Here is a 27,367-nt window from a genome sequence, read left to right as displayed (position 1 = left end):
ATGCACCATAACTACCAAGCCTGCACTCTACAGCCCACAAGCCACAACTACTGAGCCCATGCACCCCAACTACTGAAGCTCACGAACCTAGAGCCCATGCTCCGCAACAAGAGAAGCCACCACACTGAGAAGCCCTCACACCGCAATGAAGAGTAGCCCCTGCTGTACGCAACTAGAGAAACCCCGCACACAGCAATGAAGACCCAATGCAGCCAATAAAATAAACTAAATAAATAAATAAATAAAAGATTACCTATGAAGTGTCTGTTGAAGGAAGGCTTTAAAAAAATAGAAAAAGAAAAAGAAAACCGGGATGGGAAAGTAGGGTTAGAATGACACAGATCAGTGATTCTCAAACCACTGAGTTACCCAGCCTGCCATGTGTGTTATCTGACTCTTATCTAACGGTTCATTCAGAGAAGCTCCTTTTAACTCTGTTTGGGAATTCCTGTGAGATTTTTTGCTTCAAAAAAGGTACTAAAAGAAAAAAAGAAACGAAAACCCCCGTCCTTTCACCTCTGACATGGCATGCCTCTACAAATGCTTTCATTTAATATAGAAGAAAACTCAGGCCAGAAAGGCTGAAGGGCTCACCTCCTCAGGAACCCAAACTAAAGTAGCCAATGGCAGAGCAAGGACTGGACCCCCATATTCCACGTGTGGTCCTTCTGCTACATTCTTGGTGTGGCAGCCACCTCTACGCTGTGGTAGGAGGTGACCTGACCTCCCCACCCGCTGCTGTGGTCCAGGTTGAGAACTCTCACGGGGGCTTGTGATGCTTAATTTTCTGTGTCAATGTGGCTTGGCAGTGGTGCCCCAAAACAGTCTAGATGTTGCTGTGAAGACATTTTTTCGATGTGTTTAACATTTAAATCAATAAACAACAGAGTAAAGCAGCTTTCCCTCTACATCGTGGGGGGGCCTCATCCAATCAGTTGAAAGCCTGAAGAGAAAAGACTGAGGTCCCCCAAGAATGAAGAAATTCTGCCTCCAGACTGATTTCAGACTCAAGCCGGTAACATCAACTCTTCCCTGAGTCTACAGCCTGCCCTGCAGATTTAGATGTGCCAGCCTGCACAATCACGTGAGCCAATGTCTTAAAATAAATCAATTTCACTCCCTCCTTCTCTCTCTCTACACACATACATACATACATGCACAGCCTATAGATTCTGATCCTCTGATACAGGATCCTCACCCTGCTGGATTTGCAGTAATCTCTCACTGTCTTCTGCCACCACTGAGCTTCCTGTGTGTCTTGTCTTGCAATCCTGTTGTCTGTCTTCCTGCTCTCAGCCTGAAAGCTTTGCCTGATCTCTAAAATGCTCCCTTTTGTTTGATCAAAGGCAGGTCTACCATGAAGTAGAAGCCTGAGGGCTTCTTCTTATCTGGGCTTTTCCCAGGCCTTTTACCTAACTGTGTATTTTGTTCCTTAAAAAGGGTCCTCTCAATCTGATAAACCTCATCTCCAAAAGACCTAGCTCTGCGCCTAGGTTCCATGGATGGGCATGTCTGGGTCCCTAGGTTGGGGTCTGAGTTCTGAACTCACCAGCTTTGCTTCTGGCAGTGCTGCCAGACTCCTACCCTGCCCAAGGCCTGACCTTTCCTGGGACCAGGCTGCATGGCAGGTGTGTAAAATCTCAGCTCAGAAGAACTTAAGTTAACCTTGGGAATTTAACTTAACCTTGGGAACTTAAGTTAACCCAAAATCCTAGAAGTAACTCTAACAATAAGGCCTCCTCAGTGGAGTGCTGTTGATACTTAATAACTGGCTCCCCAGGGGAAAAAATGTATACACATATACACATTCATAAATATATGATAAATTTTACTGATATAAATGATAGGTAGCACACAATCTATAAAAAAATGAATTCTATAATACCCCTTATTATAAATTCCATAATACCCAACTGATTCTCACAGAACGCTTTTGTTGATTTGGGCTGAACTCTTGTATTCAAAGCCAACCCATATTATAACAATGAGTATAGTTCTGACATGAATGTTGGTTGCTATGTTTATTTAAATTAATGAGCAAGATGAAAATGGGGGCAAGTGTCCTTTTAGTGCACATTCCATTGAGGGCAGCCTGCCAGGCACTAGGCATGGTGTCCAGCCTTGGGGCTGAAGAGGTAAGTAAGACATGGGCTTGCCTTCACATCTTATGGAACTAAAAAGACTTAAAGCAGCAATTATCCTGCTAATCATCTAAGATTACAATTAAATACTGCAATTTAGGTGGAATATTTTAAATGCTGAGCCAAATTCACTTCTACAATTTACATAGTCATAATTGACTATTTATGACTTGAGTGTAGATTTCATATGTGGACTGGACTTTATTCACATAAACAAGATTAAAGTGTTTTTTCTAAAACATTAGAAAAAAAATTAACTGAGAATTTTAGAGCCTAAAGAACCTCTTTGATCTCCAAAATTGAAAAGAAAAAAAAAAAAAACTATCATTTTTAAATCCTTGAAAGTTCAAATGTCTTGCGATAACTGAAATAGATATTCTGGTTTTGTTATAGAGATTTCTCAAGCCAGAAGGGATCTACAGTAGGAAAAAAAAGGCATATGTTTTATAAACAGAACACTGTTTAATGTGCCATCGTCATGACAGTAGTTTACAATTTTAAATCAGGCAAATTCTAAATGAAAGTAGGTCAAGTTCAGAAGTTAACTTGGATTAACTTGGATCTGTGTAACGTGATTTGGTAGTTCTTAAAAGAACAGATTAAGACATCAAATGGCAGAAACTGCAAAGAAGGCTGATTATGCAAAATGCCCAGGGCTCAGAACCCAGGACTTTTCTGCCAGACTTTTCCCAAACCAGTAGCCTGACCATACATCTTACTAATTCCTCAACAACACCCCAAGCCACTCTGCACCCCTGCTCTCTGCCTTTTAGTTGCTGATTCTTAGCATTTACAGCAAATCCTTTGTCAGGTTTGCATCTCACTGGTTGTTCTGCTTATTAAATTAATTTCACAATCCTCAACAATCACCACAAAGATTTAAAAAACAAAACAAAAAAAATTACAAGCTAGTTATGGTTGAGAAGGCAGGGGTGAGGGATGGACGGTATGTCTCCAAGATGCCAGCTAAATGAAGGAGTGGGCTGGCCCCGGAGGGTACCATGGGCTGCTTCACTTTGCACTTCTCTGCAGAAAGGAAATGAGAACTGACATGCCCTGTCACTTAGAAGAAGCTGTCTGCACCTGCCTCCTCCACACTGCCCACAGGCCCTGCTCCAAGGTAAATGCCAACAAGAAAAATGTGCACGTGTGTGCACAAGCGCAGGTACCACGTGATGGTAAGTAACTGTATCGCCAAAAAACATTCCTCCACTAATATTAACGTGATTCCTGTCCAGGTCACCTCTGTTTATAGTATAAAAGCTAAGGTTAATTATTACTAAAGAGAAATCCCAAACATAAACAACAAATATTTCCATTCCTGTGGCAGAACCTCTTAATATGTCTGCTGGATAGTTCTGTTTGTGGTTTTTTTTTTTTAAGCAGAATCTAAATATTAGAAAAGTAACTTCACCATATATAGTAAAGACTAATACACTTTAAAGAAAAAAGAAAGATCACCATAAAAAAAGATGCTGAAGAATCCCAACTGTCTACAGTACTCTTAAATGTTCTTTCAACCTGTCTCTAAAACTAACAAACCTTTCCCACTAACTTTATTCTTTTAAACGCGCAATACAAATCTTAAGTATCTCCGTTACCATTTGTATTGTATACACTGGGAAACCCCTGAAAGAATTATTCTATGATAATACTCAAAACAGCCATACATTACAAAGGATTTATAAGTGCCCAACTCAATTTTACTGGCTATTTCAAAATTTCTAAAACGAGTATAGGACTAGCAAAATAAGTGGTATGAAAACCATTAATAATAAATTGCTTTACTCAAGGTGGGAAGAAGTAGGCAGAAAGTACAAAAGATCCAAGAAAATCATTACTGATGAGTTTACTCAGCATTTTCTACGAATGCCACCCTTCCTTTATGCAAACCTCCTGGAAGGCTTCCTATGATATTATCAGTAATGAAATGATAATGGCGTCCGATTGTTCTGTGTATCTTAACAACACAAAGAAAGAACTTATTTGTATCTATACCCCATAGGTAAGACAATTAAAGTTTACACTGTTAACAGAATCAAATGTTCAACTCTAGAAGATAAATCCACCTAAGTTACACCTAAATTGGTATTCCTCAAATTGTTGGATTAAGGCCAAGGAAAGTTATTTTTCAATAATACTACAGTGTACACAAGATTAAAAGTACATTTATTTAAAAAGCGTATGAGAACAATATTTATGATATTTTTAAAATATATGACATTAAGAAAAATTGTTTCTTCTATTTATAAAAATATGGCTGCAAAGACTAATATTTTATTAATAGTTCTATTGCTACTATGCCTGTGAATAGATCCACCATTTTCATCTTTTCAATAGCAGCTAAAATTGTATATATATTAGATTAGTTAACTTTCTGAGTGCTATGTACCAAGCACTGTGCTGAATGCTTGATATACATCTTCTCGTTTAATTTTCAGAACAAACCTATAAGGTAGGAAGCATTGTCTTTGATTTATAGATAAGGAAAGAGTGGCAAAGAAAGATTAAGCCATCTGCCTGAGGTCACACAGATCAAAAATGATGGAGTTCAGTACTTTTGACCTGACTCATCTCATCAACTATACTGTTTAACACTTGCTTAGTTGGTTATTCTCTAGTAAATGTAATACAACTATGCTCTGGATTTATGTTCATCCTTTTGAAACTTACTTAAAACTACTGTAATATGGACTGCCTCTGGATTTGGTAAATATGGAGCACTTCAGAAAGGATCCCTTCACAAGGCAACAATCTAGTTCCATCAGCTTCTGAGCAACTAGCCACTTAGTCTTAGATTCAAGCTCAGCTCCCAACCACGTGACACGAACTGTCTTAAACCCCAACAGCACGACTTCCTGTCGGTAAACAGGTATATAACTCCTTAGGTCAGTGTTATGGGTTGAACTGTGTCCCTTCCAAAATTCATGTGTTGAAGTCCTAATCCCCAGTATTCCAGAATGTGACTGTATTGGAGATAGGGCCTTTAAGAGGTAATTACAGTATAATAAGGTCATATGGGTGGCCCCTCATCCAATGCAACTGACTGGTCTCCTTATAAGAAGAGGAGATTAGAAGATTAGGATACGGACAATACAAAGAGAGGAGACCATGTGAGAACCCAGTGAGAAGATGGCCATCTGCAAGCCAAGGAGAGAGTCTTCAGAACAAAACCAACCCTGCCCACACCTTGATTTTGGACTTCTAGCCTCCAGAACTGGGAGAAAATAAATTTCTATTGCTTAAATCACCCAGCTTGTGGTATTTTGTTATGGCAGCCTCAGCCAACTGATATAGTCAGCAGTTGAATCCACGTTCAACCCTTGCAGGAATACCTTGTTCCTGAAAAATATGCTTTTGACCAATAAAACAGGAAAATTAATTTATTACCATTAGAGCGATGTAGGAGATGGTTTTATAAAGCAAAGCCCCAAAGATGGAGGATAAGGTAGAGCCCAATACACTGAATGCTTGTGGATAAAGAGATTCAGAACTCCTGAGGAGATGACAGAAAAGAAAACAAAGAATGGTGAAAGCACGAAGGAGTTCTGTAAAAGAAACAGTAACTCTCCAGGTCAAATGTATCTGGCAGGTCCCAGGCAGTGGAATAAACTGTACACTCAACACTACAGCAAAGTCCTTCAAAAACCCAGCCCATCCCTAAGCTGAACCCTATACTATAAGCACTGGCGCCTAGGCGACCACCACCCATGGTGGACCCGTCACCAATTTACAATTTGTCTTCTTTACCCTGAGATTTTGGTGATGATGTTTCATGCATGCATTCATTTAACAAATATGTGTAGCAACGTGCTGAATATTCAAAAGTTTATAAAATGGACAAGTTATAAAATGGGCAGTCTAATTCCCTCAGTTTCCAGTCCCTAGTCCCCACGGTGGCTCTGCCTAGTGAAACCTACCATTTACTCTCCAAAGATCCTCCCAACCCCCCATCAAAATGAACAGTTCTCTCTTTGGTGTTCCCCAAAATTCTGTTTATATTTCATTTTGGCATTCATATCATTCTGAAAATATTATGTGTACTTACTTATATACATACTTACTATGTACGGGTTTGTGGATGTATTTGTGTGTCTATGTAGGTATCGATATAGATACAGATATATTGATACAGATCCTCCTCTAGATTATAAATTCCATGAGAGCATAATTTATACTTTAATTACCTTTGAATTCCCCACATAACACCTAACAATGCTTTGCACATTCTTGGTGTTCAAAAAATATTTGCTGAATGTCATTAAAAATATTAATGAACAATAATCGGTAATATGCTAAGGCACAGAACTAAAAAAAATATGAAACTCACCAAATCTAAGGCCCCCAAATTTCTAGGATCACAATGCTTTCTCTGCAAAACACTGTCCCCCCATTCCCTCTGCAAATGTTCATGCTTTTTAGCTGAATTGCCACAAGCCCACTTCATGATGCCTGGACCCTGCCCCAGGAGTTCATCTCTAGCAGGCCATCTGAAGAGTGTGGTATGTAGGTGACACTAACAAAATAACAAAAGCCAGCCAAGTGTGGTCTCTGTGGTATATCCAAGGATAATGGCCCAAAGGGTGGACCTGTACCGGCTTACTGGAACTTAAGCATCAATTTCTAAAGCAATCTTATCACAATCATAAACCATCTAGCTTTCCAGACGGCATACTGGCTTTCTCAGTTGTGTTTTTCTACCTGTAGGTAAGCATCTCAACGGACTGATCCTTCTAAAGCAGCAGAATTTGTCAAGCATATTCAGGGACATTTTGACAATAACCAGTCTTTCTCCAACACAGGCTGACATGTTTCTCTCTTCATCGGACTTTGCGACACAGACTCCAGCTGATTTTGCCCACGCAGGAATCAACCACCACGGTTCACACCTCAATTTAAAATCTTAACTGCTCTCTTTAGGAGCTGGATGGCTGTGGTTGAAGTCTGACCTTTCCATTACGACTAACAACAGTGTCAAGTCACAAACGTGAAAAAGTTAGAATCAGATCCCTTGTAACCTCTAGGTTTGGGATCAATTATCAATTGATTTTACTTTGGATTATCAATTGATTTACTAAAAGATCCAATACTATTTACACAGATTCAGTTCTGTTTTTTAAGCTTCTTTTCCTTCTTTTCCTTAGTGTTCCATGGACTTTTAAACGTGTATTTCCACTCCCAAACAGGCCAACTGATGACCAGCTTGCATTACGGGTCAGCCACATCATCACTTCCTCCATAAAATCTTCCCGCTTTCCAGATCAGATACCTACTCCACAGAATCCCATAACAGGCTCCCACACCTACTCATAGTCCTTATCTCACTCAAAGCACTGTAATCCCCTACTGAGTGATCTGTTTTCACACTAAGTTCTTGAGGACACAGACTGTCTTATTCTTTAAGGTAATCCCACCACCTAACAAGCAATGTCTAACAGAGAGAAAGTACCCGGCTAAAAAATTTTGAATGAATGCAGAAATGAGTCTCTGCAATAGCGCTAGCAAACATCAATTCTGAAGTAAAACTGTGTGGACAAAGAATGTCACCTGCCGTTTCATTAAACAAAGGATGTTGCAGCCACGGTGGCCACCCCTGATGGTGCAGCTGAAAGGAACTCAGGTTGCAGAAAAACAGGAAAATGGCCCTAGATGTTTAAAGTGCATATCAAAGGAATAATTTCAATAAGCTTAGACTCTTGCATCTTCCCATACATAGAAAACCACTAAACTCATTAACTTGAGATGTCTCTTTTGTCTTTAATTAGCAGTAATCTTTTGATGTTCCAACTACCCGGGGTGTTTTTTGTTTGTCTGTTTGTTTTTGCAAAACCTCCTATATATTCTGGCTACTCTCTTACCTCTCTGGAACAGTCCCCCAGAGTTAACTGAGAGGCTGTCTGTCGCCTGGTTTAAGTCCTCAGTATGTCCACCAAAAAAAAACATCACTTTCAACTTTTAGGTTGCGCATTTTTTTCAGTTAACAATAGTAATATGTATCTAAATTCTTACTTCGCCTAGTATACACAGAAGCTAAAGCAGCAGAGAGATAACATTATTTGATTACTTACTATGTTCGGGGAATTTTTCCAAGTCCTTTATGCGTATTATTTAAATGTTCACAAAAAAATTCACATAAGGTCTGTAGGACTGCTATCCCATAAGGAAAATAAGGCCCCGAGAAGTGAAGTAACTTGTTCAAGGCCCCTCACATTGCACAGCATCATTGTGGACAGAAAGTACCAAAAGTTCTTAAAATTATATTTTGTTATTTTATGAGAACTTACTATGTGTTCTTCTAGAGTTTAATAGTATTTTGGACAAGTCTGTTAAAACACAATTTGCATGCAATAATTTACCCTTTTTATCTATTTGGCTCAATGAGCTTTGACAGATGTATACAGTCATGAAACCACAACCGCAGTAAAATATATAACATTTTCATCATCTCGAAAATTTTCCATGTGGCTTTTTGCAGTCTTTCCCATCCCTCCACCCAGCCCACAGCAATCACTGATCTTTTTTCTTTCCCTTTAGTTTTGTCTTTTCTAGAATATCATATAAATGGAATCACACACTATGTAGTCGTTTGTGTCTGGCTTCTTTCATTTTGCATAAGACTTCTGAGGTTCATCCATGTTATTGCCAAGTATGAGGAATTTATTCCTCATAAATAAATTTTTCTTGCTTGGTAGTATTTCATAGTACGGATATATGACAACCTGTTCATCCACTCACAAATAGATAAAGATTTGTGTTGTCTCCAGTTTGGGGCTATTTTAGGTAAAGCTTCTACGTATATTCACGCACAGGTCTTTGTATGGACATACATTTAATGTCTCGTGGGTAGAGAGCTATGAACGGGGCTGCTTGGTTGTGTGGTAAGCTTACATGCACCTTGATAATAAACTGCCAAAGTGTTTTCCAAAGAGGCTGGACCATCCTGCATTCTCACCAGCAATGTATGTGAGTTCCACTTGCTTTATATTCTTCACAGTGCTTGGTTTTGACAGGCTTCTTAATTCTAGCCATTCTAATGGTGTCTCACTGTGGTTTTAATCGGCACTTCTCTAATGACTAATGATGTTGAGCATCTTTTCATGTGCATAACTGCAATCCATAAATCCTTCTTTGGGGAAGGTCAAAATGTTTGTTCATTTTCCTGTTGAAATGATTTTCTTCCTATTAGTGAGTTGTCAGAGTTCTCTCTATATTCTAGTTAGTCACCAGTCCTTGACTCAGACAGGCACTTTTTTTAACAGACAGGCACCTTGCAAATTCTTTCTCTCAGTCTCTGGCTTGAACTTTTATTTCCTTAATAATACATTTTAAATGCATTCCTTAACAACATAATTTTTCATAAACTTTACTTTTTAGAACACTTTCAGATTTATAGAAAAACTGAGACAATAGTACAAAGAGTTCCTACATAACCACATACCCATTTCTGCTTGTTTTTAACATCTTACATTACTATGGTATATTTTTTATCATTAATAGCCATTTCTTAAGTTTCTGTCTGATTGTTGCAACATCCTGGTCATTGCTGGGTCTGGTTCTATGATTGCTTTTTCTCTTGGTAGGTCAATGTTCTTTTTGCTTTTCCTTTTGCACATCATATGGGTTTTGATTAAATGCAAAACACACTGTATGTAAAACAGCAGCTAAAACTGAGGTAAATGAATTTGCTTCTGGAATGGGCACATCTCTTCTGTTGTCAGGCTATTATTGTGAGTGGCTGAGTTAATCTAAAAGAACTGAGGTGCGTATGTGTTTTGCTGATGCTCTAGTAACCTTCAGTACAGCAAAAACTGTGAGTTCTGCTAGCAGCAGATTCCAGCTACGTTATATTAAATGTGAGATCTGGGGTAACAGAAGGTTTTTCTTAGTGTTCTTGTTCCACACCAATACATGGTGGGATCAAAAGTTTTCTTTAACCTCCTGATGCAGCCTCTGTCTTTGACAGACCTTGTGTACCTGAGCTTCAGAGGTGAGGCTTTCTTAGCATCCCTTCCTCTTCTACCCAGGAATGACAGCCAGTCTCTACCTTGCACTATCAGTGGATCAGTGGATCACGAATCCAAGCTTGCTCCTCCCCAGCTGTGGCAGACCACTGTTTAATATCCGTTCAGAATCTGGGCACAAGTAGATTCCCCAATCCTCCCTTGGTACAGATGGGATTTATCCAGCTTCTGTGCAGGGCTGGGACAGTAGATTTTCTAGCCCTATTCCAACAACCTGCTAAACTTTGCCTGGATCCAGGTGTTTGAGCAGGTTTCTTGCCCCTCCCCTGCCTATGACAGCTTTTGCGTCCTATGTTAGAAGTTCTGAGACCCTGGTGGATTTGGGGCCTGTCTCCCAGGGGTAGAGTTCACCATCATCTGCATACCTGCACCACTGATGGGCTTCCTCTGGTTTCCTGTCCCACTCCTATTCTTTCTCATGAGTACTGAGTGGAAGGCCTATGGTAAAGAGTGGCAAGTAGATACAGATGCTCTGTGTCTGGGGTTCCTGGGAATTTTAAATTGTCATGCTGGCCCATACTAGCTTTTAAAAATTCACAGAAATTTTACTTGTCGTCTTCACATCTGCTTTGATGGCTGCTAACCCTCCCTCTTGGGTCCTGTCCAAGACAAGACAATGATATGTCCCTTCTCTCCTTGGAATTTAGATCACCTGACTGCCTTAAGAAGTCAGGTCTCTGGTGGGACTGAAGAAAAGGCATGATACTGTACATTATCCATCTTTCTCTCGTGGCTAAGGTGGGAGCAATGTCTTCTTGTGGCTTTCTACACCTTAAATGAAAGTGGAACTCTAGAGTTTAGTATTATTTAAAACAAGTTATTGAGCCTATAGGACATTACAGTATAACCAAATTGTTTTCTCATTATTTTAAAACGCCCCTCTCCTTCCTTTCCAACAACATTAAGCCTCATATTCAGTATATGAGTCTTTTTTTCAGATTCAAATGATCTGAAGGTATCCTAAGCATATTCCCATCAAGACACACATGGTGTTCACAGATGTAATAAGGGCTGAGTCTTACAGGAACTGTACAATATGTCAACTAATTCTTCATAACAGGCTGATTCCCTCTTTCATAATAAGGCCTAGAAGACAGCCTGTTTCTCTGAGTTTATAATTGCTACTCACTTAATTTCAAATATCTATTCTTAATTTTAATAGCAAAATAAGACCATTAAAATATATGAACCTAAGCAAAGGGGATACTTACTACCAATGATTAAGTAGATTTCTTTAAGCAAACAACTCAAGACATATAACCATAAAAGGTATCTTTAAACTAATTTCTGTTGTGAGACAATGCTTATTACAACAGTAGAGCTACTCACATGATCAAGATATCAATGAATCATATCTCCCTGGACATGCACAGTTCTAAGAAAACCAGTCTTATTGCTTGATAATCACATTTTTGTTTTGTTTTATTTCTCATTTGATTGTTTGGGACTTGGGACTAAAATAGGACTACCCACTAACGTGTCTACCAAAATGACTTTCTACTATTTCCAAAACCACCTCAAACACCATTTATGCCATTATGGATATTCAAAAACTGTGCTGGAGGCTATGAAAGCAACTCAAATTAACTTCAAGAAGTATTCCAAGCAAGAAAAGAATCATTCAATTAAATGCCTGTTTCCCGCATTATTCTCCAGTTTTGTCTAAAAGAAGAAAAGCCCTGGATCTTAAGAACTTATCTTAAACTAAAATTTCAAGGTATGTATTTAGCAAAGACATTAATACAGCGAATACTCCTGAAAAGCCAAACCAAAGAGAACCGATATTTGTTTGCAGAGTATGTACCGCAGTTACAATCATACACAGTTACTCATGACTGATCACTTCATCAGTGGATGCGCAAGCTTAACAGTGGCTTTTGTCACCAAACTGGGGTGATTTAATTTATATACGACTTTCTTCCCAGTCTCCTCTTGCCAATCAGTATTTGTAATGCGTGTTGAAAGAATGAAGGAATTCTCCTTGTCTTAAATGAAACATAAAATATGGATTCATTCTACCACAAGTCTGTGAAATTTACACTAATTAGTATGCTATTCAATTTTTAAAATAAACTCTCTAGGACATATCCACTCCCTACCCCACAACTATTCCTCATTTTCCTCATCTATAAAACAGGGATAGCAAAAATGACATCTCCCTCAGAGACCTGTGATGAGGACTGAATGAAATAATGTGACAAAGCACTCTTAACAAATAATACAGACTGTTATCACTATTATTATCTTGCACGAGGGAGGTGGTTCAAGGAAGAAGTCCCTGCCTGATGTGAACAAGAAAATCAGACATATCCATAAGTAATTCATATAAGGTTGAATTAAGATTAAGTCTAAATTTCACAGTTAATGAAATCAAAGTGCAGTGAAAGGTGTTCAGACTCCAGGGTGAGTTCACTACTTTAGGAAGCTCTTGCTTTTTCAATTTGCCTGCTTTCAAAAGAACACCACCCATCTCCACCTTTCCCTACAAATCACTTTTAATATAATTTAGCATGTGCATCCCAAAACAGCAATCTTGGGGGTGATAAAGGAGATCAGGCTTCCTGTCAGGGAGCAGGACTAATATGAATCAGCAGGTCAAGCATGTTACTGTCACGTTTTAATAAACGATCAGAAGATTCAATTCACCACCATTTTCAAGGTAAGTATATCAATACAAGGAACCATATTAACAGAGATAAATACATGGCCCAAACTGCTGTGCCAAGAAGTAGCAGTAAAAACTCTGATTTAAAATGACACAGCAATAAAACTCAGAGTTAATGTCACCAGCCTAACTCCAATTCGCCACCACCTCTCCCTAATGAAGTAGGTCTCAAAAGAGTAAAGTATTTTGCATACCCTCTGGCTCCACTCTAATCTATAATGGATGCAATATGCATATCATGGATTTTTCTCCTACTGTGCAAGCCTAAGCAAGCCAGATATACAGGGGGTTTGTGTGATCCCAGATGGCAACTAGTCCCATCTTTTCTTTAGATGCCTTATAAATGACAGTGGCTAGAGCACGGACCTTGGATGCAATTAACAACTCATCGAATTATTGGGGGGGGGGGTTGTTTCACATTTAGGTACAGCTACTTTTCACCTTAACTGGATCCTGGCATTAGCAAGTCCTAAGAATTGCTCAACGGTTTTTTATGTAAAATATTTCTTCTTCATAAAGATTATCGACCGCTTTATTACTTTCTGGCCATGAAAATATTGCTGCTACTTACGCAGAACTACTTTTGTCCATCAAGAGTTTCCCAAAGGAGCACTTCCTAATCCAGCAGTGTTCCATCATGTTCCTTTGATACACGCTTACTTTAAAATGCCTCTATCTTTATTGCATGATTGATGGCCAGCTTGGGAAGCAGTGGGTGCATCCATTTCTACACCCTAAGCTGAATTCAGCACCTGAGGTACGTACTTCCTCCAAAAACATACCATTCCTGTGCCCCGACTTTAATCCTTGCTTCAATGACCTTTTCAAAACGTAATTCTACTTGATCTGTCAACAAAGGTTTAAATGTAAATCAAGGATTTGATATAATAATATTTCTTATAAGGTTTTCCAACTTTATCTTCGTTACAATTAGGCTGTTGTTTCTACACACAGCCAAACATTCAAATTAAAATGAATGCTACTTCAATTTCTTTTATAAGGGTTTTCAATTTAACATGGCATCTGGCAAGCAGCCCTCATCTGTATGTTCCACTAAAAGGCCTGGGGTGGGGTGGGGGCGGGAAGGGAGCAGACTAGTTGATCAGGGAGTACTAGCCAGGTGGGGGGACTGCAAGAGTGGGAGGATGAAGGAGAGGAATGTAATTCCAGAATCTGGGAGAAATTCCCTGAACTGCACTTGGGGGGGAAACAGAAGCCAATTTTGGCTATGAAAACAGTAAAATCAATAAAGATTCAAGTTAACACCTCACACCCCTCAGTGTCTCTGCCCTCTGGTCAAAAACAAAACGTCTGCACAAACCAGAAAACTAAATCTTTATCCACGACTATGTGGCTATTGCCTTTTGAGCAAGAAGAGTGTGGGGCTGGTCCCCACATCTCACTGCTGTCACTGCCTCTCTTGCTTATCTAGACAGAGGCAGCAACTTCCAAAAAGCTATTGGCAGGAAGTCAACTGTAATAATATCATGACAATAACTGTGTAGTGGTTATCAAACTGAAGGTAAATGTCACACATCATTCATGAAAGAAAAGCTATGTAATGTAAAAGAATGTCACAATAATCTGGGAGTAAGATCACAAAATTCCTCCTCTCACACTCAGGTTGCTTCAAAAGACAACACTTAAGGGTGGTTTCATACTAGGAAATCTGCTCATGTAATATATCACAACTTTAGGCCCAGGAAGAAAGAAAAAGACTCTCAATTATTTTAAGTCGCTACAAAGATATTTAATAGACTCAAATGTCCATTCCCCATAAACATGCCTACAAAATTAGGAAAACAAAGATGCTTTTCAACATCATCAAGAATATCTTAAGCTGAGAGCCAATGGCAGAATAATAACAAAATACTAGTAGCATGTCCATTAAAATTTGGAATAAGACAAGAACATCTAATTATCACTATTATTTAACATTGGTATACAAATTCTAGCCAATGCAATAATACCAGAACACAGAAATAAAAGCTATAATTCCTGTAAAGTAGGTGATAAAATTATTGTTTGTGTATGATTACATATAACATTAGAACTCTATCTTATATCATGTCCCAAAACAAATTTCACATGAATTAGAGTTCAATGTAAACCTGAAACCAAATAAATTAATTGGAGATACGGGTAAGTATTAACTGATTCTGAACTAGAGAAAGGTTTTATTATAAGAGCAAAAGTAATCAAAAAAATAGATTGATTCTATTTCTCCACTAAAAAAAAAAAAAGGAAAACCTAGAAGGCAAATGGGTAAATTGAGTCAAATATTTTCATTTGTTATACCAGACAAACAAATTATATGTTATTGTTAAAGAGCTTTTTGAAATTATGCAAAGAACATTTAGCCTCAACAGAATCATAAAGATATGAACTAATAATTTAAGATAGGTCTTTATATTGAGAATAACTTTATAATCACAAGATTTTGTAATATACTACAAAGATTAGCCACATGTTTTGAGGAATTACTGTCAATTATTCTTTGAAGCACTTTTCATATACTGTCTCTCTGATTCAACACCCTTAAGAAGTAGGTAATATTATACTCATTTTATAGATGTGGCAATTCAGTTTTACAAAGATTAAATAATTTGTCCAAGTAAATGGTAAAAAAGAATTTAACTTTAATTCTATCTTAGTCTGTACTCTCTATATTCCTCCAGTCTGGAAGAAACAGCTAAAATTATTGGTAAGATGGAATACATAAAAGTTGTTAAATTTTGGATATCCAAAAATAAATCATTAAATTCTAAGGTAAACCACACTCTGAAAAATCTCTGCAACCTCTGTGCAACAATGATTATTCTCCTTAATAAATAAAGAGCTTTTGCCAAGCAATTGGAAGTGGTTTAAGACCAACAGGGAAAAAAAAAAAAAACAGGCAAGCACTGTGAACAAGCAGTACATAATTATAAAAGCCACAAATATGAAATTATGTAAGTCAGTAATCTAAGAAATGTCATTCAAAGAATGATGAAATACTATTTCTCAAACATGACATTTTCAAATTGTGAAGAAATTAAAATAATCAGTAATAACATGGGTAAGGTTTCAACCCAATAAGAAAATGATTAAATTAATTATGGTGTTAAACTAAGATGGAATATGTCTTAGTATTAAAATCATTTTTCAAATGATATCTGCTAACACAGGACGAGCCTTACCCTTATTCTTATCCAATACCAGATTTATGCATGTGTACAAGACAGAAATTCTAATTCATAGGTGATTTTTAAAGAAATACACTGTAGTGTCAGAAATTGTAAAACAGACCGTTTTAAATTTCTTCTCCATCTGCTTCAGTGTTTTCCAAACTTTCTCAATTCGGTGTATTTACTTTTCAATCAGAAATATTTTCAAAATTGTATTAAAAACATAATGATATATTCAGTATCAATACGAACACATTAAATTTGTGATGTTCTTTTAGAATTTACAAAACAATCTGATAAATATAATCCCATTTAATTCAAACTACAACCTTTGAGATAAATACTGGCACTATTTTACAGAAGAAATAACTTTCCTTAAACTCAAAAGATCACATTTCTTTATGTCTTCCAAAGACAGGGCAGAGAGAAGGAGAAGGCAAAGAAGGGGCCCTTAAAACCAAATGAAATTTTAATTTATGAACACGCCCTACAGAAATGCTAAGCAATGTCAGTGATAAAACACTTCTCCTTGAAAAAATCTTTTGTTGGTCTAACTTCTAGCTGTCACCGTTACCGTCAAGTTTCAATGGTATTTGCATTCACTTCACATTAAGATCTTTTATTACCTGTCCTTTTATAGGCATTGTGTTCTACTCCGGAGTTAATTCACAGAACTCCTGGTTATATGGTTGGCACCAACCCACAAACTTGGTTATAAGAGTCCTTTTCTAAAATAAGCTTGTAAAAGTTGTCATGTCTCTCCCATCATACTACATATTCCTAAGTTAAACAGTAGATTGGAAGTAAACAATGATAGCACCATGATTTGTTAAAAAAAAGACAAGAAAAGAAACTTGAATTAGTTCAATTCTATTATTCTTATGTGACCACTTAGAGTTTTTATTTGTGCTGAAAATTCAAAACAGTGAAACAGAGTATAAACTGCAAGGTGTAATACGTTAGTCTGATTAAGTGCAACTTCTATTTCATCTATAGATGAAATGTTTTTACTAAATTTGAATTCTTTAGAACTGAAATGTATTCCTTATTTTAATTGTTAACTGTTGAAAACTGAAGAAGAAATCAAGAAAATAATTACTGTGTCAAATCCAAAAAGTCAAATCCATGACTTTTACTCAAAATAATTTTGTCAAATAGAGGTAGGATGTTAAAAAATATGGGTGTCAAATACAACAAGTACACCTCTAGTCTTATTATAAAATTACGGTATGCTTAGGGAAAATATATTAAAATTTGGAAAATCCATTCATTATGATTTTGATAAAGAATACTTACTAATTGTTTTCCTTATCTTTTGGACATGTTCCAAATGAAGCAGGTCTTATTTTGTTTGTATTTATAACTTTATGGAAACATAATAGTAAGGTTTTAAGAGCTCATCAGACCATTTATTTCAATTAGAAGCAGTAATGAAATCTCTTTAAACTATTAGATATCACTTAGTCTCCATGTAAGACAGATTGTACGCTTAATGCCTTTTGGCATGATCCACAATTCTTTGTCCTTAATACTTTTTATATTGACTGAAAACAAGGAATCCCTTCCTACCTCTCCCAGGCCTCCTCAAGTTCAAATCAGCGGTTCATCTGAAATAGCATTTTGCATAAAACTTAGAAAATAACTGTTAAAAACCTTTCAGCTCAAGGGCTAGCAGTAGCAATAATAAGCCTTAGCTACGGCCAAGGACTCGATGCTGTTTCTTGGTCTACACAGACTATGACCTTGAAAAGTTATAACTATCATAGTCCTGGGTATACGTTCCCTCACCATGGACAATGTTTTTCCAAATACCTTTCCTTTCCACAAGATAAGGCACTGGTCCACTATACTGATGACATCACACTACTTGGACCAAGTGGGCAAGACATAGCAACTACTCTAGACTTACTGGTAAGAGTTTTGCATGTCAGAAAGTGGGAAATCCAATGAAAATTCAGGGGCCTTCTACCTCAATGAAACTTTCAGGGATCTGGTGGTATGGGGCGTCTTGAGATACCCTTTCTAAAGTGAGGCTAAGCTGTTTCTCCTACCGTCACAAAAAGAGGCACAGTGTCTCTTTGGATTTTGCAGACAACCTACTCCTCAGTTGGATGTGCTACTCTAGCCCATTTACCAAGAGACCCCCAAATCTACTAGTTTTGAGGGGGGCCCAGAACAAGGGCAGACTCTGCACAGTGAAGGCTGTCGTGAAGGGTCCAGGCTGCCATGCAGGCTGCTCTGATATCTGGGCACGTGCTCCAGCAGCAGGTCAGTGGTGCTTGTCCTGTCAGCGGCAGGGAGAGGCACGCCGTTGGGAGCCTTGGGGGGCACTTACAGGCAAATCATAGTGCAGACCCTTAGGATCTTGGAGCAAGACCCTACCAACACCTTAGCTTTGGACATCTAGCCTCCAGAACTGTCAGAGAATAAATTTCAGCTGTTTTGTGCATCCAGTTTGTGGTAGTTTATTATTGCAGCCCTAAGAAACAGAAATTTTTTTCTAATAAGTTCACAAGTATTAGCTCATCTAAGCACCTTAAGAGTCACTAGCATTACTAGTTTTTACAGAAGAGCCAAAGATAACCTAGCACGGGGCAGAGCTGGGACGTGAACTTTGCCGTCTGGTTCTGAGCCTGTGCTGTTAACCGCTAGAGCACTGTGTCATTAGAGAGGAGTCACAGGAACACAATGGCCTCTCTCACCCAGATGAACTCCATGGACTCCCATCACCAGAGAAACCACGACATCTTAGTTTGGGAGCTCAGCATCTACTAGGTTTTCAGCACTCTGCTGATGAGGGCAGGTACTGAGCACTGGAAGAGCAGTTGACTGCTCAGTGTATGACCTGAGGACTGCTTGCAGTGCCCACAAATACCCGCTATTTCCTGATAAGAGATTTATTCTGTTAATGGCAGCCAGCCTAGACTTGCACAATCCCAAGGGTGATCCCCTTCTTAAATTTTACACCCTGGTGCCCCACTTGCCTCACCCTGGTCCTGGCCCTGCTGCCAAGATCTTCTTTTTAAATGACCTGCAGGGGTAGCATTTTAATTCCTAGTTCTTCCTTGATAATACTTAATGAATAAATCCATTTTGTTTTTAAACTTCATCACCTTACACAAGTCTACACCACAGTTGATCTTTTTTTTTAACATTTGAAATAAACACACATGTAAAATCCCTGAACCCTCAGTATTTGTAGAAATAATATTCAACTTTTATATGATGTAACCATTCCATGCCAGGCACTGGGTTAGACCCTCCACACACAGGTCCATTAAACTGTAAGTAGGAGCACATCTGTCTAGTTCTCTGCTGTAAGCCTAGGGCTTGGAACGTGGAATGTGCCTAACATTTATTAAGTAGATGGGTGGACTGATGGATTGATGGATGAATGGCTGAGGGTCCACATATGTGGAAATTGCATAGAAAATAAACTATAAGGAGTATGAGGAAACTGGCAGCTCTGCCGCCACCCAAGCTCTTGTCTCCTTTCTCCCTCTTTTATACGCAGTGTTCTAATCAGCAACCGAAAACAAAACAAAACAAAACAAAAAAAAACAAAACCAGAAAGCCCTTCATTTGCCTAGGCTGAGGATACATGACGATATTGATTCAATTTGGGAAAACTGAATTTTGCCAGCCTCCAGTCTTCCCCTAGTAACTTCATAAAGGCAGAGGAATTCTTGGAAGAAGGAATATTTACTGTCATTTCAGCTCTGCCAAGACCCAAGGCACAACTCAAAACGACACAAGCATATCTTTGCCAACCTCTCTCTTTCCTTTCTAAATACTTCTTCCATACCCTTCACCCTGACCCCAGACACAGGAGCCCTCATGCCACCTGCCTCTCCAAACACTTTCATCCCAAGCCATCTCTCCCAGACACCCATGAATAACCCTATTACCATGAGAGTCTTGTTACTTAATTAAATTCACACTGAGCCGTGACTGAAGCTCAACACTCCTACAGCATTATCAAACAACATTATAGGAACTCAAACAGCTCTAGTTGGTAGTGTGTGGCAAGGAGGTATTCTTCAGTGAAGACGTCTATACACCTGCCCCATCCACTACCTACCCTAGAGCCTGCCTTCCACTTTTCCAAGTGTGCCCAGAAAACAGGATGTTTTTACAGTCCCACACCATCCACATCTACCACAACCCCCATGCACAAGCATGGCCAAACTTGCAGGACACAACACAACATCACACATAGTTTGTAACCCGCAGCACAAATATAGGAATGGTGAGGGTACTTTCTATTCATGTATAGTCATATACATCCTACAAGCATTATTGTATAATACTTATATTTAGGCATTGCTATAAACACCAGATTCATAACACCTAATATCTGTATACTAACACAATGTGCCCCATAAACCTCTAATCTCTCCATCTCCCCCCTCACAGGTAAGGCAGAGAAATAAGGGCTCTTCAGTGTCATCCCCACATAGTTCCCAGTCTCCTCACCCATCCTTCCTCTCCTCCTCTCTGCCATGAAGAAGGCATCCCCTCCCACTGGAAGTGTGTCTTCCCCCTTTTTTTCCAGTGCTCTGGTCGCAATTCTTTCCCACTTCTTTGATCTCTTGGGTGGTCTCCCTTCTCCCACATCTTCACCAGCTCCCTCTGGCTCCCTCCCACCAACACTTAGACATGCTGCAGTTTCTCATTCTTGAAAAAAAAAAAAAAACCCACAAAACTCTTCCCTTGACCCAAATCCTCCCTTCTTCCCCAGCTGTAGCTTTAGGTTTACCTTCTCAGTCCGACTTCATTAAAAAGTTGTCTGTAGTACATCCAGACAATGGAATATGACTCAGTGCTAAAAAGAAATGAGCTACCAAGCCATGAAAAGACACAGAGGAACCATAAACGCCTATCACCAAGTGAAAGAAACCAACCTGAAAAGCCTACACACGATAGAATTCCAACTATGTGATGTTCTGGAAAAGGCAAAACTATGGAGACAGCAAAAAAAGAAAAAAATGATTGGTTGCCAGGGACTGGGGGAAGAGAGGGATGAATGGGCAAAGCACAGAGGATTCTTGGGGCAGTGAAAATACTCTGCATGATATAATAATGGCTACATGTCATTCATTATACATTTGTCCAAAGCCATAGAATGCACAACACTGAGAGTCATCCCTAATGTAGGCTATGAACTTTAGGTGATTATAATGTATCCATGTAGGTTCATCAATTGTAACAAATGTACCACTGCTGATGGGAGATGTTGATAACCCTGAGACTATGCACCTGTTGGGGCAGAGGCATACAGGAAATCTCTGAATCATCCTCTCAGTTTTGCTAGGAACCTGAAACTGCTCTTTAAAAAAACTATCTTTAAAAAAAATGTTGTCTGCTCCATTTCCACTTCCTCTCATTGGTCCATCACTAGAACCTGCTGTTTCAGAGGTCCCCAGTGGCATGGCTGCTACTTCCAATAGATACATTTAGTACTTGTCCTGCTTGACTGCTCCCTGACCTCCTGACCAGCCCCTCCTCCTTGAACATCACTGTTTCTGCTGACTCCCCCTTTCAGCCTGCCTCCAAGGTTCTTCGCACTCAGCCCATCTCCTAAATCCTGGTGTTCCCCAGGGTTCTGTCCTGGTCCCTTCTCCCTTCTTTCTGTACAGCTCACTCATATTTGTGGCTTCAATGTGCACACAACTCCCAAATCTGTATCTTTTGCCCCAGGATCTCTCCTCTGCTCCACAACTGTATTTCCAACTAGACAACTACATTCAAATATGCCACCAGCATCAAACACTCAGTATGTTTAAACTTAAAAGGCAGCATATTTGTTTCCAAACTTGCTCTTCTCCTGGGTCGCCTACTCAGGAAAGGGCATCACAATCCTAAACCAGAAATCTACACGTCATCCCAACCTCTCTCCCTCTTACCGCTGTTATCCAAACAGTCCTCCAGTTCAGGCATTTCTACCTCTCAGTTACCTCCATGGAGCCTCCCTCACTGTCGCCATGCAGTCCGGGCTGCCAGCAATCTCTCCTGGCACTGCAACCTCATCCTAATCATTCACTCCATCTCTGGTCAGGATTCATCAACAGCTCCCCTCTCGAGACACCCTCCAACTCCTAAATATGACTTCAAGGCCATCCAGGACCAGCCCCTGCCTATCTTGCCATCTCTTGCCACTTCCTCCGGGCATTCTGTGCTCCAGCCAGACCAAATCCCTTCAAACTCCCGCTGCCCTGCTGCCTGCTGCACGTCCTCCCTCTCTGGTTTGCACACACAGTTCTCTCTGCCCAGAACGCTTGTTCCCTTAGGATCCTCCTCTCCTTCAGGGTAAACCCTCCATCCTTCAGTTCTCAGGCCAAAGGCAGGTTCTAGAAAGTCTGCCATGATCTCACCTCCCTGCAAAGCAGGCTGGATGCACCTGTCCATAGCTCATATGCTTCACATAAAAGCAATCACCACGCTTTATCACTGTTGTTCATTTCATTTTATGTCTTCCCCACTAGATCCCAAGCTCCTTGAAGGCAGGGTTCCTGCCTCCTGTCAGTCACAGTATCCTGGAGCCTGGCAGAGCCTCAGCATGGAGAAGCTTGGTAAAGTATTGAGATTCTGTACACAAAGCTTTAGCTAATCCTTACTTTGTGAAAACATACACCCCCCCCCCTCATTAAGGTAGAAATCACAACAGTCAGAGAAGCTAAAGACTGTTTTCAGATTTTAAGCATCGCTCTTTCCAAGCTCCTGGTCTTCCAAACCTAGACTGCCTTTGGAAAACAAAGAGAAATCTACTTTACTTACATTTTAACTCACCTAAAAGAGGAAAGTGGCAACTGTTGATAAGATTTAATGCACACAGCACAGTAGCACAGTTCCTGGTAACATTAACTGTTATTGGGGCAAATACCACAATGCTACAGTACTTTCAAGTAATTCTTAGAGAAACTCCATGTCTTACTTTCCTCTGTAAAGATCCACTATTCCTGCCTTGATCACCCTTGGTAAAATCCGCTTTCAAACCATCTAATATTCTCACCAAAGTATCAAAAATTACAAAGATCATCCATGCAAAGACTGCAGAGGAGACGTGAGACCGCTCTAACAAGTAGAATTCCAAATGCATGTAATGAACACTACGTGTTCTGATCATGACAAAGCCAGGGAATCTGGAGAAATTAAAACATGGATCACATTTTAGAGAAGAGTCCTAACACTGTTTGCAAAGAAACAAGCTGCACTAGAAACAACGTCTTAAATAATTTAAAACCCAAAACTTAAGAGGCAATGCACACGTAAGCAACAAATTCAGAATGACCCACCTGCTCTGGCACTATAAATGTGCAAGCTCAGTTTGGGGTAAATTAGTTTAGTTTCTATTTCAGTGTGCGTTCTTCTTGTAACAAATATATAAAGTAACAGAATTTTTTCTACAATTAAATTTGTCAGCTCCATTCTTTTGGTCCCCAGTTGGAGCATCAGTGAAGGAGGTACAAAAACATTCTGGCCCCATTTCCTTTTTCTAGAAAGAGAATTACATATGTATAGAAATTAAATGAGGGTATGTTTTTATTATCAAACACGATGTTATGGGATTTATGTAGAAGTTGACCTAAATGATTATTTACATGGAAAGTAAATAATAGTACAATGTAAGCTGAACTTTTCTTCAATAAATTGCACTTCCTCAAATGTACTACCATCTCACACACTGCTCTAGGCAGAAATGCACAGTTCAAAGCCAATGCCCAGACATTCATGTCCTTAGAATCCTCTTCCACTTACCCTCTTCAGCTTCTGAGTTTCATATCTAGGCCTGTCTTTTTTAGTACCAGAATCAAAATGCATTACTTCCTACGCATCATCCCTACCTGCAGCCCATATTCTTCTCTGGCCTCCCAGCCCTGTACCCAGCTCTTCTCCTGAAGAATAAGCAAGCCCTAGTGATATTAACCTGTTCTCAGCATCTCTTTCTGGCCAAGACTTGACCTGTGCCCTCACCATGTGCCCAGGTGCTCACACTCTCCCAGCCTAAGCCCACCTCACTTCTTGGGATGTAATCACAAAAGTCTGACTGGCCTTGAACTCCTTTGACCTGCCATCTCCAGGAATGAGCCTTTATTTTACACCGATGGTCAGGGTCACCATATACACACTACACATATCTCCAACTCCACCTACCCGAGAAAACTGCGTTCTCCCCTTCACCACTCTGTTTGGGACACATATCAGAAACACAGTCAGAGTGGCTAACTGTAACACATGTTTAATTTGAGGCAAACTGTCCTTCAGACTTACTCTCTTCATATAGGCCTTATAAAACAAATTTATATTCAAGCAGGTTATCTGAATTGCCTGTCTTACAAGATAACGTATGGACAATATTAAACCCTCTATTCTCATCTACCCTAGATATTGTTATCCACTTTTTACAAAGTTTTCTCTTGAACTTCCTTAAATCCAGACATTGTAACCTTTACTGAAGACTATAAAGCAATGCAAGTGCCCTAGACAAGCACACAGCATTTGGATTACCTGCACGTCCCTGGTGCGGCGCTGTGTCTACTCCCCGCCAGCTACAGCATCCTTGCCATCCTTTTCCCCTGGGCTTCTCTCTATGTCTGGACCTTCCCGCTGAGGTGCTCCTTTTCCTGGGTAACTCCAGGCAGGCTTGAGGATTACATGTACTGTTTACTTCTCCCTTTCAAGTCAGGACCCTCTACCTGGGCGGCTGCAGAAGCCTAAACTGAACAGACTCAGCTGGTGGCCGAGCTCTTGTAAGAAATAAGACTTTCTGTGGTTAATTATTAAACTACAAATCCACAGTTCAGCCTTCCTCAAAGAGCAGCTGCCATAACTTCCCAGCTTCTTCCCTGAGGCCCCTCCTCAGGGAATTCCTCGCTGGTGATGGAAAATCTCACTTCCTTGGGTTGTGCCCTCCTTTCCCACATGCAAATGCACTCAGACTTTCTAGAAGTCACAGTTGTACCTGCTTCATCTCATCTGGATTAATAATCAACCAAACTGGTGACCCAGCACAGAACTTGGCAGCACACCCTCAGTGGCCCATTACCTCCAATGTCCTTAGCACCTATTACCTCCCTACCCCTGAGTTGAAGGAACTTATCCCAAGTGGACTGACTTGTGTTTTGTTAACTTTCCCCCTGACTGTTCATGTCAGTCGTTCACTTTTCAAATCTGCAGCAGTGCTGGGATTCGACTTTATGGAATTGAGAGCAGCAGGGCATCATCATTTCTCACTCTCTGAAGAAAAGAGTTGGCCAGTTTCCCTTGGGAACTTCTCAAAAAGGTAAGGAAAAGAACGAGAAAAAGAAAAGCCGAGAACAATGTGGGTTTTAACCATTCTTCTGCTACCTTCGGACCCAAACACTACCACGGAGGGTATCATGACCTGTCCTGTGCTCCTGGGGAAGCGCGTCCAGCTCCTGACCGAGACTACGAGGGGACTTGGTCCCAGTTTAGATAGAACACCTGGGTGAGGGATCCTGTCTTATCAACCTTTGGTGACACCAGAAAGGAAGGAATAAAAGAGCGAACACAGAAAGAACACATTAGAGAATCCCAGATACCCAAAGCATCCTCGTCTGCCGTCGTCTCCTGGCGTGGGCTGTCAAGCCTGGGCAGAGCGGCTGGGCCGCGTCCCTCCCGCCGCGCTCCCCGCGCCGCCCGGGCGGCGCCTCCTTACCTTGCGGGAGTACGGGGGCTTGCTCAGGTGGATGCCGTCGCGGACGAGCTTATCCCTGATCATGATCTTCAGCTTCAGTTTCGGGTAGCTCACCAGCTCCCTGCCGCGAGGGGCGGTCGTCTGGCTGCGGGGGTCCCCGCGGGGGCCCTGGGCCGGGCCGCCGCAAGGCTCCCCCCGGCGGCGGGTGGCGACGGCGACCGCGACCGCGGGCGGCCCGGGTGGCGCGGGCGGCGGCTGCGGCTCCAGCGTGAAATAGAGGCCGGCGGCGGCGGCGTCCCGCTCCCGCAGCCGGCGCACGGCCTCCAGGATGCGGCGACGGTGCGCGGGCGCCAGCACCCCGATGGCGTCCAGGTCCGGGTCCCCGATCTGCTTGCACACCTCCAGGTCATCGTAGCCGTTATCCACGAAGGACTCCGCGTACTGCGGGAGCTGCAGCGCCTTCAGCCACTCGTAAACTATGTTGGTGCACATGGCGGGACTGGAACCCCGCCGGCAAACAGCGTCCCAGCGCCGGAGCGGCACTGGCGGCACCAGTTCTGAGAACTTTTAATCCTCTCCTCCGAGGGGAAAAAGAAACCTTAGTAAAGTTTTCCTTTTAAAGAAAAGGATAGGGCCGGAGACAGAAAAGCCATCAGAAGCCTGAAGAGGGAGAAGCGGCAAAGCGGCAAAGTGAATTCCCCAAGCAGCCTCGAGCTCGTAGGCACTGGCGGCTGGGCCAGCCGCTCCCCGCCGCCCCTGTATTCGCCGCCGCCGCCGTCGCCGCCGCCGCGGGGAGGGGCGCGCGAGGGGGCGGAGGCGGGCGGGGCCGGGGCACACCCCCTCGGACCCGCGCGGGGTCAGCCGCGCGCCGCGCTGCGCCGGACTTTGCGCAGCCGGGACCGTCCCGGGGCTGCGCGCCGCATCTCAGCTCCTGGCCTCCGCCGCCGGCGTCTGAACGCGCGCCGCACGCTGGGGAGGGAGCTCCTCCGCGCAGACCCGCGGCCGCCCAGGAGCGCCTCGTCTTCGCGAGTGCGAGTCACTGTCGTCCTCCTAGCGGGGAGGGGGTGTCTTCTAAACTGCCGGGCTCCAGCGGCTGCCTTGGATTGCTTTTTACATGTTTTTTTTTAAATCCGCTTTCTCTAGCCGGTGGAAATCTCTGCGCTCACTTCTTCCCGAGCGTCTCCGACTCCAGCCTGCGCGCTCGCGGGCCGCCCAAGGGCACTTCCCCAGGCTGGGCGAGGCTGTGAGGTCAAGTTTCTCTCCTCCTTTCCCGATCCGCGTGGATCCCGGTTTCTCGAAGCCCGTGCGCAAGCCGGAGCCCGGCGGTGTGGCTTCTCCCGTGGACGGCCGCTCAGCGCCTGAGCAGCGAGGCTTTGGCTCGGCGGGTGGGCGCGACGCGGGGACCGCCCGTTTCCAGCCGGCGCTGCGTGCGGCCCCTCCTCGCTGCAGCTGGGCTCGCTGGGCGGTGGGAGAGGCTGGTGCTTCTGCCTAGGTCTCCCTTCCTAGGCCCTGGGGTCTGCGAAAGTTTGGTGTGGGTCGTACGATACCCTTAGCTGGCGCATTCCCTGCGGTCCCCCACCTGACTTTCGGCCGGGTCCTCTCACCCTCGTCTCCACTGTGCTTTCCTTCCTGTCCCCACCACCATCACCACCACCCAGCATTCTGCCCGACCTCCCCAGGTGGCTTTGCCCCCCCCAGGGACGACACTTCGAGGC

The 27,367-nt window shown here is 41.6% G+C and overlaps 1 protein-coding gene across 1 annotated transcript in view; it reads right to left on the bottom strand.

Moving 5' to 3' along the window:
- SAMD5 (sterile alpha motif domain containing 5) overlaps window positions 1–26,144 on the bottom strand; it is a 47,237-nt gene extending 21,093 nt beyond the window's left edge. The window contains exon 1 of the mRNA XM_057738108.1: window positions 25,674–26,144. Within this exon, the coding sequence (XP_057594091.1) occupies window positions 25,674–26,144 (471 nt within the window). The remainder of the gene's footprint in view (window positions 1–25,673) is intronic.
- Between the last annotated feature and the right edge of the window lie 1,223 nt (window positions 26,145–27,367).

Source organism: Hippopotamus amphibius, chromosome 6, assembly GCF_030028045.1.
Source record: "Hippopotamus amphibius kiboko isolate mHipAmp2 chromosome 6, mHipAmp2.hap2, whole genome shotgun sequence".
In the NCBI taxonomy this organism is placed as follows: domain Eukaryota; kingdom Metazoa; phylum Chordata; class Mammalia; order Artiodactyla; family Hippopotamidae; genus Hippopotamus; species Hippopotamus amphibius.
This window is presented reverse-complemented; position numbering and strand designations above follow the sequence as displayed.